The 12,806-nt window shown below is 45.3% G+C and overlaps 1 protein-coding gene across 2 annotated transcripts in view; it reads left to right on the top strand.

Annotated features, from left to right (window-relative positions):
* Window positions 1-797: 797 nt before the first annotated feature.
* Window positions 798-12,806, top strand: part of tmem248 (transmembrane protein 248) — a 64,887-nt gene continuing 52,878 nt past the window's right edge. The window contains exon 1 of one of the 2 annotated variants that reach the window (XM_072469501.1): window positions 798-1,171. In XM_072469501.1, coding sequence (XP_072325602.1) covers window positions 1,169-1,171 — 3 coding nt within the window. In that variant the 5' untranslated portion in view covers window positions 798-1,168. The remainder of the gene's footprint in view (window positions 1,172-12,806) is intronic. The other variant, XM_072469502.1, reaches the window with a different exon arrangement.

Below are 12,806 nucleotides of genomic sequence, written 5' to 3'. Positions count from 1 at the left end.
AAACGGCTTTCTCGATCCATAATTATTTGTCATCTTGTGAAATTCGCTGGTTCAGAATCAGGAAATGAACTTCATTCTGGCTGAAAATGACCCACTGAGAAATGCACACCTCTCCGGCGCTGATTTCTGACTTTCAAAAGAAAACTTCACCGGGCTCTGATGGCAGACGTAAAAAAAAAACCAAGAGCTGTGAACAGCGGGGGAAGCGATCCATTTAAGATTCAATTGCGAGTGGGGTGTGGGGTGCAGGCTGTCAGCCCACTGAAGCGCCTGGACTGTCAGGAACCAGTGGGCGCCAAACCCGTGGCTCGGGCCAGAGAGTCGACAGGAATTAAGAATCACTAGCTTTCGGAGCGCAGCTCCTTTCTCGCCTGAGGCAGGAACTGCGCTCCGAAATCTAGTGATTCAAAACAAACCTGTTGGACTTTAACCTGGTGTTGTAAGACTTCTTACTGTGCACACCCCAATCCAGCACGGGAATCTCCACAACAGGAATTAAGAATGAACAGGATCGAAATGTTCCGCAATAAATAAATAAGATTAGAACGGGTGGCGGTGAGTCCAACAGCGCTGATTGGATTTTAAAAATCAAGATTGCCTCACACTCCAACTCTCTTGCTGGCTGGTCGCCTGGCGGCCACTGGTCACTCTGACACTCAGCAGCCAGGTTTCGACTTTGTTGATCGCTTTTTCTTTCTGTCCCTGCGCGGGGGGAGGGGCCGGGGCCTGGGCGGGCTGCCGTCGCCGGGTTGAGTCAGCTCTGTGTGGCTGTGCTGGGAGGTGAGATTGGGATAGGGCGGGCGGCAGGACCCGGCGGAAGAGCAGCAGCAGGAACCGGCCTGGCCAGGGAGTGCCCGAGGCCCTGGGGAGGAGGCGGACAGACAGACAGAGAGCGGGCGGGCGGCCCCGAGGAGAGCAATCGCGCGATTTTAGCCGCGGCGCCCAGGCCGAAGATGCTGGGCCGGGCCACGGCGGCCGCGGAGTGAGAGATGCTGAGAGGCCGGTCCGCACCGCTGCTGCCTTCCCTCGTCTTTCTGCCCGGCTGCTGAGAGCTAGCCGGCGGCCGGGGCTCCGCCTGTTCAGGCCCTTCGTCCCCTCCCTCCTATCCCTCACCCCCGGTTATTCTGTGCGCCCTCGGAGGGAGGAGGCGGGTGGCCTCAGTCCGGCCATGGTGAGTACAAGCCTCCCGCGGGGGCTGGGCAGTGTTTTGCTGGGGCTCCCCCTCCCCGCGATAGAGCGCAGGCTGCGCTGTTGTGAAGTTGGCTGTAGGCCGCTCGGCTCAGCTTCAAACTTGAGATTTTTTTTTTGTGTCCTTTCACTTGTTCAGTTCGCTTTAAATCTTCGCCGTCTTGCATTCACTTGTCCATTTGCCTCGCTCTCGGGGTCCGTGTTGTGGGAACCGAGAAAAGTAACATTAACCTGTTTTGGCAATTGTTTCAGAACAAATGTACACCCAGTACACTCAAGTGTTGTATTAGCCTTTTTCTTTCACTGATACCAAATTGGTATTTCTGTCTTTGCAGTGAACTAATACAAAGTATCGTAAAGTGTATCGCAACTGACTTGATAAATTACCAGTGAAGGATTTATTATAAACTTACAATGTTGCTGTAATAAATTAAATTGTCAGTCCAGTTCTTACAAATGGCAGTGTTTCATAATGGGCACAATTTTTCAGTTTCTGCAGTGAATTCCTTTAGCACTGTGATGCCTCTCCAGTCACCACTTCTGTTCATGCCTTGCTTGTCATTATAGACTTATAACTTGCAGCACAGTCCCACTCGTTTCCTTTTCTTTTTCTCTGTAACCTGTAAGTTTCTCAGCATCCAAGTTCGCGCCCAACTCCCTTTTAAAATTATTTATGGGATCTGCTTCAGGTCTATACCTTTCAGGTAGTGTGCCATGTGCGGCATCTGATTGAAATGTTTTCTTCTCATTTTTCCTTCAGATCTTTTGCCAATGATTTTGAATCTGTGACTGCTGCAGTATGATTGCAAAATCTTATGCAGGTCATTGTGATTGACTAATTCGCTATTGAATAGCATTTTAAAAGTTCTTTCATGCCATGTGGATGTTGCTGGCTGAACCGTAATTGCCCTTGAGGTGATGGTGAGGTACCTCTTGAGCTGCTGTAGTCCCTGTGGTGTAGTTATGCCAACACTGCTGTTCGGGAGAAGTTCCAGGAATTTGATCCAGCAACAGTGAAGGAATGGTGATGTAGTTTCAAGTCCGGGTGGTGTGTAGCTTGGAGTGCAACTTGCAGGTGATGATACTGTCCCTATGTATCTGTTGCACTTCTCCTTTTAGGCGGCAGAGGTTGCAGGGTTGGAAGGTTGCTGTCAAAGGAGTCTTCATGGGTTGCTGCAGTGCATTTTGTTGATGGTGTACACTGCTGCTGCCGTGCATCGGTTGTGTTTTGGAGGTGATGGATGGGGTGCCAATCAAGAAGACTACTTTATTCTGGATAGTGACGAACTTCCTGAATGTTGTTGGAGCTGCACTCATTGAGGCAAGTGGAGAGTATTCCGTCACACTCCTGACTTGTGCCTGGCAAATGGTGGACAGAATTTGGGAGAGGTTAGTTACTTGCTGCAGAATTCCCAGACTCTGACTTGTTCTTATAGTCACGGTATTTATATGGCTGGACCAGTTCAGTTTCTGGTCAATGGTAACTCTCAGGGTGTTGATAGTGGAGATATCAGTGGTGATAATGCCATTGAATGTCAACATGAGATGTTAAATCCTCCCTTGTTGAATATGAATCTCACCACTGTTGCAGTGCAGATGGAAGCCATTTGGCCCATCAAGTCTACACCTGCACCCCGAATGAGTAGTTCACATAGTGCTATTCGCCCACCTTTTCCCCATAACCCTTGCTGCACATTCTTCCATTTCCTTAATAGCCCAATTTCCTTCTAAATGTTTTAATGAATCTCCCTCCATCCCACACTCAGGCAGTGCAGTCCAGACATTAATTGCTCTCTGCATGATCAGCTTTTTTCCTTGTGTGGTTTTTGCTTTTTTGCCCAATTACTTCAAATCTGTGACCTTTCATTTTCGATCCTTCATTAGTGGGAATGGTTTCTCCCCTTGTACTCTGTCCAGACTGCTCATGAGAATACACCCACATAGAATACCTTGATCAAATCTCCTCAACTTTTTTTCCAAGGAAAACAGTCCAGCTTTTCCAACAATCTTCATAATTGAAGTTCCTCATCCATGGAACCATTCTCGTGACTTTTATCTGCACCCCAAAGCCTTCACATCTTTCTTAAAATGCGACACCCAGAACTGGACACACTATTCTATCTGTGGACAAATGAGTGTCTTGTACAAGTTCTGTATGTACAAGTAACCTCCTTACTCTTGTACACTAGGCCCATATAACTAAAGCCTAGGATACCGTTTGCTTTATTAACCATGCACTCAACCTGTTGTGCCATCTCCAATGATTTATGCACATATACACCCAGGCCCCTCTGACCCTGCATCCTCTTTAGAATTGTCCTTTTTATTTTATAGTGCCTCTCATGTTCCTCTTACCAAAAGGAAGGATGGCCACTTGTGTGGCGCAAATGTTACTTGACACTTAAAAACAGCATTTGTTAGCAATTGGTTGATGTTTGGTATCATTCATATTTATCCAGTATTGCCCAGTATTAATGTAAGATCCATTCAAACGGAAGTATGGTCTATAATCCCCAGCGGCCTGTTCACAACGGGGCAGTATTTACGCATCAGTACTGGCGTTGCCCACCTTAAATAACCAACCAAATTTAGAATAAATTTATGCTATAACATTGTTGTGAAGTTGTCAGTGTTTTGCACCAACACTGACTTTGCAACGTAAGCCAGGGGGAGGCGGTGTTGTATATCTAATGTGGCCACAAACATGCTTCTGGAATGTTCTGAAGATTTTTGAAACTTTCTAATGGTTAATTTTAGTGCTTGGGGCAGTGTGGACCGTACAACCTATACTCACTAAACATTTAATTTTTATCATTGGTACCACGAATGCAGCAGTCCATTGAGTTTGGGATTTTGATTCTGATTCTTGTGTGGTAGTTTAAAGAGGAAACTCTCGTTGGAATTGTGTACCTTTTGGGAAAGACTCGGATTTTGATTTCATGCTTGTAACTTTTTTGTAAATATTTGATACTTGGTTGCAATATTTTTAATCTCTATGAATTTCCAGCCCTCTGCCTAAATTATGGTAACCTATTAGACTTAATTTCTATTTAAATTTATGCCAAAATATCTTTGGGCCTGATACTTAATTTCATTTGATAATGTGCATGGTTTAAAAGTAACTGTCCTCTCTGGAATGCACGTTCAAATGGATGCATCTACATGCCAGAATGTAAAAGGTGGATCAAAACTGCTTATGTTTTCTATTGCCGTAAGGGCACTGTGAAATGAGTTCTGACCCAACGAGTCCTGTATGTGTTTGTTATAAAGTAGAAATCCATCATTAATTTGGCACAAATTGTTTCTCCATCTCTTCCTGTATTCCTTTTGTAATAGCTTACAAATGTCTAGCTTATTCCATTTTACATTATCCTCTGCGAAAATATATTGTGTAACATTTCTCGCCCTCCTTTTAGTGATGATCCTGCTTTTGGGCCAGCTCCCCATGATCCCTAGAAGTGCAGAAGGAAGCCATTTGGCACACCAAATCTGTACCGACCCTCCGACAAAGCATCCTAAGCCGGTCCGCTCCCCCGAACCCTAGTTAAGCTGCACATCTTTGGACTCTAAGGGGCAATTTAGCATTGCCAATCCACCTAACATGCACATCTTTGGAATTTGAACCATCGTTAACTTTGTTGCGATTGGGGCAACGCGGTGGCGCAGTGGGTTAGCCCTGCTGCCTCACGGCGCCGAGGTCCCAGGTTCGGATCCCGGCCCCGTGTCGCTGTCTGCATGGAGTTTGCATATTCTCCCCGTGTCTGTGTGGGTTTCGCCCCCACACCCAAAGATGTGCAGGGTAGGTGGATTGGCCACGCTAAATTGCCCCCTAATTGGAAACAAAATGAATTGGGTACTCTAAATTTATATTTTTTAAAAAAACTTTGTTGTGATTGCACCCCCCCTAATAAATTTTCTAGCTTGCACTTCTGTACATTGAATTATCCAACACCTGTTTGCAATCTCCTGTATTGTTTTGCCATGCCTACTAATTTGGTAGTATCTAAGTTCATGCCGTTTCCTTTTATGCCTATGTTTATATCGATAGAAAACAAAACTGACCCCTTGGGCCCACCATTCTTCACATCCCGTCAATCTGAATTAAACATTCTGCCACTCCTTTTTGCTTTTACCCTGTAGCCATTCTTCATGTTATGCACTGCAAGTCCATGTCGATGTTATACAGTACACCTTAACTTCTGGGGTAGGCAGTTCATGTTTACATGCCTTCTGAAATTCCATATATGTGGGCAATATCCAATCCTTCTTTATCGACCATTAATTATTTAAAAAAATAAGACCCATTAAATCAGTCAAACCTGTGTGGTTAAGAGAAGGAGCTTTGCTGTACATCTGAGTATGTCTGACACTCACAAGACAAGAAACGTTCCTCAGCGCAGGCATTCCTGAGCTGATGAGTATAAACATTTTCAAGGATAAGTGGATACGGAGTGCGGTTTGTTCAGTTGTTGCAGATTTTTGAAGTAATTTTTTGAGGTCATGCTCTTTCTGCCAGTAACTAAGACCTTGAATTGAAAAGGAGGAAACATTGAGATAGACTCTTGGTACTCATTTAGCAAGGCATTGTGACCGGATGAGGTACATCCAAATGACATTGAAGAAAGTGATAATGGAAATTTCAGTGGGGCTGGCCATAATCTTTTCATCTTTTTTCCTTTTTAAAAAAAAAAAGTTTATTAAAAATGTTCATATTAAACAAAATCATCCAAAACAATTAACCACAATTACATCATAGAAGAAGGACAAACAAGCAAAAACGCATTAACTTTGACCCCAAAAATTAAGACTAAACCCCCTAACAGCTGATGGTGACTAGCTCCTTAAAAAGGGAAATTAATGGCTGCCATTGTACTTCGAAAAGACATGAGGTCACCCAACCAAGCTGAAGCACAGGCGGAGTAGGATACCTCCACCCAAACAGAACTCTCCAGGCTGTCTGAGGTGAAGGCAAAAACATCTGCCTGCACCCCTGACTGAAGCGAGACTGATACCCCAAATATGTCCACCAGCAGACATGGATCCAAACCAACACCGAGTACCTCTGATATGAAGAAAGGGGCCTGGAAGCTTACCAACGTGGGGCAAGACCAGAACGTTAGAGTGTGGTTTGCCGGCCCCCGAGAGCAGTGCTCACTCTCACTTGTCCTCCACTCCAGAGGAAAATGAGCTGATCCTCACCTTAGTCCGATGCACCCTATGCAGCACCTTGAATTGAATCAAACTTCGTTGAGCGCATGAAGACGTGTGATTGACCTGTGAAGGGTCTCATTCCGTACCTCACCATCCACAATGGGATCACTTCACACTCGACTCACTCAACGGAGCTAACTCTGCTGAAAGGATATGGTTTTATATGCTTGAAATCGTGCCCCCCAAAAAAGAATCCGACCAGGCCAAATACAAAATCCTCATCAACAGGAAGAGGGTGGTGCCAAGGGAAAGTAGGGGAAAGCCTTGCGCAAAATAGCGCAAATCTGAAAACCTTGGAACTGGGCAGGTTTACTCCGTCAACTCCTAAAAACTGGCAAACCTCCCTTCCACAAACAGATCACCACACCTCTCCAAACCCTTCCCTCCCCTGACTTAAACATTAGAGACAAAGCCTGTTAGCAGAAAAAGGTGATTGTGAGATGGGGGCTAGCAAAGACAGGGAACAGAGCTTGAAATGCTGCCTGAACTGCATCCAAATTCTCAGGGTTGACACCACCACTGGATTCAGGGGAAATCTCACCGGAGAGAATGGAACGATGCAGTAACTATTGTGCCAAGGCTAGAAACAGTGCAGGAGCTCAATTCCATTTGTCCTCATATGAAACATAACTATCTTCTGAGTGTTCGCTGCCCAATAGTAAAACAATAAACAGTGCAGGAGCTCAATTCCATTTGTCCTCATATGAAACATAACTATCTTCTGAGTGTTCGCTGCCCAATAGTAAAACAATAAATTGGGTATAGCCAAGCCCTCTGATTGTCTATCTCTTCAGAGCAAAACCTCACGGATCCTTGGGAGTCTTACCCACCCAAATAAAGGAGGATATTAGTTTGTTGACTTTGACAAAAAAGCACTTGGGGAGAAAAATAGGGATTATTGAAAAAGAAATAAAAATCTTGGGAGCATGTTCATTTTAATAGTCTGAACCCTGCCCGCCAAGGACAGCGAGTGGTTATCCCACTACTTCGAGTCTGACACTATCAACCAGGTTAGTGCAATTTAATTTATGAAACGAGGTCCAATTGTGGGCCACCCGGACCCCCAGATAACAAAAGCTAGCCTTGTCCAGGTGAAAAGGTAGTGGGCTCTCCTCCCGGGGGGGGGGTTGCCCGGGAAACATTCACTCTTGCCCAAGTTCAGCTTGTAACCAGAGAAGGAGCCAAAAATACTGGGCAGCTTCATTTGCTTGCCCATAGAGGATACTGGGTCCGTAATAAAGAGAAGTCGGTCAGCCGTGTAAAGGGGAACTCCCTGATTTCTGCCAATCCATTTAGTAGAGGACCTCAGCGCTATAGTGAACGATTCTATTGCCAAAGTAAACCGGAGCAGAGACCGTGGACACCCCTGTCTTGTGCCCCTATTCAACGGGAAGTAACCAGAATTCGGGGCATTTGTACCAACACTAGCAGTGGGAACACTATACATCGGTTGAATCCAGGAAATAAACTTGTGGTCAAATCCGAACCTCCAAAGAATCTCAAACAGGTATTCCTCTCCACTCTATCAAATGCCTTTTCGCCATCCAGGGAAATAACCACCTCCAGTTTGGGTACCAAGGAGGGGAAAGAGACAATGTTTAGCAGGTGACGTATCTTGGCTGACAATTGTTGATCCTTATCCTCCTAGATTACCTCTGGGAGTCGGAGCTCCAGTTGCAAAGCCAACACCTTTAATAAAGGTGAATCAAGGTGGTAGAGGCCTGTGTGAGGGTCGATGGCAACGACCTCCAGAATTAAAGGCACCAACTGTTCCATGAACTTCTTATAAAATTCAATGGGGAGGCCATCTGGGCCAGTCTAACCCAATGCATTTCAAAATTTCCTTTGGGACCAATAGGGATTCCAACTCATTGTTCCTCTCCACCACCACTGCTGGGATGGATGAGCTGTCAGTCATGACCGATCCTTCAGCTAGGGGCTCTGATCAATAGAGACCCTGATAGAACAATCCAAAAGCCGTATTAACATGAGGGGCAGAGTCCAGGCTGCTGCTCCATTTGCATACCTGTACGATCTCCTGGGAAGCCACCTGCCATTTAGCTGGTGAGCTAAAAGGTGACTGGCCTTCTCTCCATATTCATAAAGCATGCCCCTCGAGTGTCACAGCTGCTCTGTTGACAATTATTCGAATTATGTTTGCAACTTTTTCCTACTTACCAACAGCTCTGGGTTTGGGGCAGGGGCGTACTGGTGGTCCACCAAGGATGGAGCCCACCAACCTCTGCTGCTCCACACTTGCTGTCTTCACCATGTGCGCATTATAGGAGATAATCCCCCCCCTCCCCCCCCCCCCCCCCCCCCCCCCTCTCTCTCTCTCTCTCTCTCTCTCTCTCTCTCTCTCTCTCTCTCTCTCTCTCTCTCTCTCTCTCTCTCTCTCTCTCTACCACCTTAAGGACTTCCCACAATGTGGAAGGTGAGATTGACTCCGTTTTATTAAACATTATATATTCCCCAATGGTAGTGGACAGGCAGTGGCCATGCAATCACAACATTTCTTGTCCCTTAATAATGTTGTGTCCAACCTCCCATGGTGGACGCTGGGAGGAACCTGACTCCACAAAGTGCGTGACATGGTCCCAGATCACAATCACGGAGTACTCCGCAGCTACCACAGAAGGGAGGAGGGACCTATCTACCACAAAAAAATTGATCCGCGTGTATGCCTGATGCACATGCGTGAAAAATGAAAACTCTTTGTCTCGGGTGCAAAAAGCACCATGAAAAACGACAAAGATTTAGCACCCCTGATGGAATCAGAGATTTGGTCTTGGGAGTGATCCAGACTAGGGTTCAGAACACTGTTTAGGTCTCTACCCAAAATTATCTGATGCTAATCTAAATCGAGGAGGGAGGCCAGCAGATTATTAACAAAATTTGTGTTGTCCCAGTTTGGGGCATAGATATTAATCAGAACCACCGGAGCCCACCAAATAGCCACAGACAATAACATGTCTGTCATTGGGGTCGGCCAAGATCTTGGGAGGCAGAATATGGAACCCTTTTATTAATTAATATTGCCACACCCCGGCCCTACCATCGAAGTTCGAATTAAAGACTTGCCCTACCCACCCCTTCCGCAGCCTTGGCTGGTCCCTAAGCCGCAAATGAGTCTCTTGGAAGAGGGCCGCACGATAGCACAGCGGTTAGCACTGTTGCCTCACGGTGCCGAGGGCCTGGGTTCAATCCTGGCCCCGAGTCACTGTCCATGTGAGTTTGCACATTCTCCCTGTGTCTGGGTGGGTCTCACCCCCTGCTACCCAGAGGTTTGCACGGTAGGTGGATTGGCTTCACTAAATTGCCCCTTAGTTGTAAAAAAAATGAATTGGGTACTCCAAATTAAATTTTTTAAAAAAGAGTGTTGCAAAAACACCACATTGGAATTTAAACTCTTAAGGTGAGTAAATACTCTCGACCTTTTCACTGGGCCATTCAACTCCCTGCCGTTTCAGGTGACCAAAAGAATGAATCTGGAGTCGACCATTTCCACCAAGAGAGATTACCCAAAAGATACGTAAAAGGTATAGCAACCAGGCCAACCCAAAGTGGCCACCAAACCAAATTGAAAGACCAAAAAGAAAAATCTGCAGGCACCGTCAGCAAACTACCCCCACCTAGGCCTCCAATACGACCACATCCAAATACGCTTGCAAATAAAGGCAAAGCAAACGCACATAACTATAATCGATTAACAAATCTAAACAAAGCAAAAACTGTAAGCTCATTATCTATAAAACTAATATAATGAGCTGCAGCCAACCCTTCCATTAAGCTAATGTTTAGGTTAGCAGGGAGGTTCCCAACTACCATTAAGAAAACTGGTTACAAACAACAAAATACTAAAATCCGTTAAACCATTGTGCTCTGATAGAGAGCCATATATTTTCACAACAATCTTAACAGAATCCCACCTAAAATTAAACTCCGACCCTAATCCGAAACTGAAATTTCAACTCCAACAAGATCAAGAAAATGCCGAAATAAACATGGAACCCCAATAATGCAATGATTGAACATGCCAGTCCTCAACACCGAAAAAACACAACCCCAACCTGATTTTCTTAACAAAGGAGTCCGCTTCTCCCGACACATCAAATAAATAACCCTTTCCATCGAAAGTCACTCTGGGTACTGAAAGCTGCACTGGGTACACCACACCGAACCAGACACCAGCTTTGTACAGGATGGCCTTGGCTTTGTTGAACGCAGCCCCCTTTTTCGCCAGCTCCGCTCCCACATCTTGGTAAAACCTGATGGCGTGGCCTTCCCATTTAAAGTCTCAATGCTTCTTCACCCATCTCAGAACCCGCCCTTTCTCTTTGAAACTATGGAATTTCACAATTATCGCATGCAGTGGAACCTTGGGGCGAGGTCTCTGCAGTGAGTATACGGTGAGCTTGGTCCAACTCTGGAGGGAATGTGAATGCACCCTCCCCAACCATCTTGCCGAACATCTCTGCAAGTATTCCGTGGGCGTAGGGTCTTCCATTCTCTCTGGCAGCCCCACAATTCAAATGTTTTACCTCTTGGACTGACTCTTTAGATCATTTATCTTGGCCGTCAACAATTTATTCACTTCGGCCACCAAATGCATCTCCGCTTCCAGTGATGCAATCTGATCACTGTCTTGAAAGCGCCACTTCTGTATCTTTTATTGTGACTCCATGGCCTTTCACTGTTTCATTGGACTTTTCCAGAGCAGCGCGCATAGGGGCCAAAGCCGCCTCCACTGATTTCCGGAGGACCTCCAACACAGCCCGTTAGTGTTTATCAAATTCCTTTGCCAAAGAATTCAAAAGCACCTCTGCTGTTAGTGGAGTTGCTGGAGCCCCAGCGGCTGCCTCTGCCATTTTCCCCACCGACGAGAGGCCTCCGATTCCGTCAACGGATTCCATTGTCGAATGTCTACTGTCCACCTTTCCCCAGACCTTTCTGGGTGTTTCAATCATACAGGATCCTTATCACATTAATTATGTGGGTTTTCAAAAGAAAATACCCCCTGAAACTGAGAAAAGGGCAAAAAGTGCAGTACTGTAGCAGGAACTACCACTTGCATGTCTTCCCCCTACATTACGCCACCGGAAGCCATCTTGAAAGTCCCAATCTTCCAGTCTTTTCTAGACTCGGAAGGTGCCAGAGGACTGGAAGATTGCAAATGTTATGCCCTTGTTCAAAAAAAGGTTGTAAGGAAAGCCCCAGCAATTACAAGTCTGTCAGTTTAACATCAGTGGTGGGTATGATTCCAGAAGCAATTGTTCAGGATGGAATTAGTAGTCACGTGGAAAAATGTAATTGATTTAGGTAGAGCAGCATGGATTTTTAAAGAGGAAATCATGTTGAACTAACTTTCGCTTGAGTTTTTTTGAGGAGGTAACAGAAGGATCAATGAGGGTAATGATGTTGATGTGTGGTGCACATGAACTTTCAGAAGGCTTTTGATACTGTGCCACAAAACAGGCTTGTGAGAAAGGTTATAGCTCTTGAAATAAAAGGAACAATAGTAATGGGGATACAAGATTGGCTGAATAATAGTCAATGGATATTTTTTGGTTTGAAGGGAGATGTTCCGTTGGTATTGGGACCCTTGCTTTTCTTGATATATATTAACGGTCTTGATGTGCAGGGAACAGTTTAAGTGTGTGGATAACACAAAACCTGAAGTGGTGTAAACTGTGAGGAGGACAGTGTAGAACCTCAAAAGCACACTGACAGTTTGGTGGAGTTGACAGGGAGGTGGCAGATGAAATTATCAAGTTTTGAAATTGTTTATCAACAACAATAACCTCACTTGTGTTTGCTGTAGCAAAACGTCCAAAGAGTGCTAACGAAGCATTTCTTAGCATCAAAATGAGCTACCAGGACAGGTGACCAAGGCTTGGTCAAAGCAGTAGGTTTTAAGAAACATCTTAATAGAGGAGCCAGAGGTTTAGGGACGGAGCTTAGGGACAAGATGGCTGAAAGCATGGTTGACAATGGTGAAGTGATTGAAGTTGGTGATGCACCAGGTAGAATCATAGAATAGCCACAGCACGAAAGGAGGCCATTCAGACGATTTATTTTGCTAGTGCTCTGCAACAGTAACTTGCCTAGTCCCACTTCCCCACCTTTTACCCATGACTTTGCAAATTTGTTTCAGATATTAACCGTACTCTTTTGAAGGTCCACTTCAAGGGCAGTGCATTCTAGATCCTAATCACTTGCTGCGTTTATAAGAAAAAAGCTTTAACTGTCCCCGTTACATTTATTCCCCATCACATTTTCTCTATCCTCTACTTCCAAATCCTTCTGCCAGTGGAAACAGTTTCACTCCATCTACTCTGTCCAGATCCTTCATGACGCCCCGGCTTCTCCAATCTATTATAACTGAATTGGCAAATCCCTAGAACTGT

This window comes from Scyliorhinus torazame, chromosome 12 (assembly GCF_047496885.1).
Source record: "Scyliorhinus torazame isolate Kashiwa2021f chromosome 12, sScyTor2.1, whole genome shotgun sequence".
NCBI classification, from domain to species: Eukaryota; Metazoa; Chordata; class Chondrichthyes; order Carcharhiniformes; family Scyliorhinidae; genus Scyliorhinus; species Scyliorhinus torazame.
The sequence above is the reverse complement of the archived record's forward strand: the minus strand, read 5'-3'. Positions and strand labels throughout refer to the sequence as shown.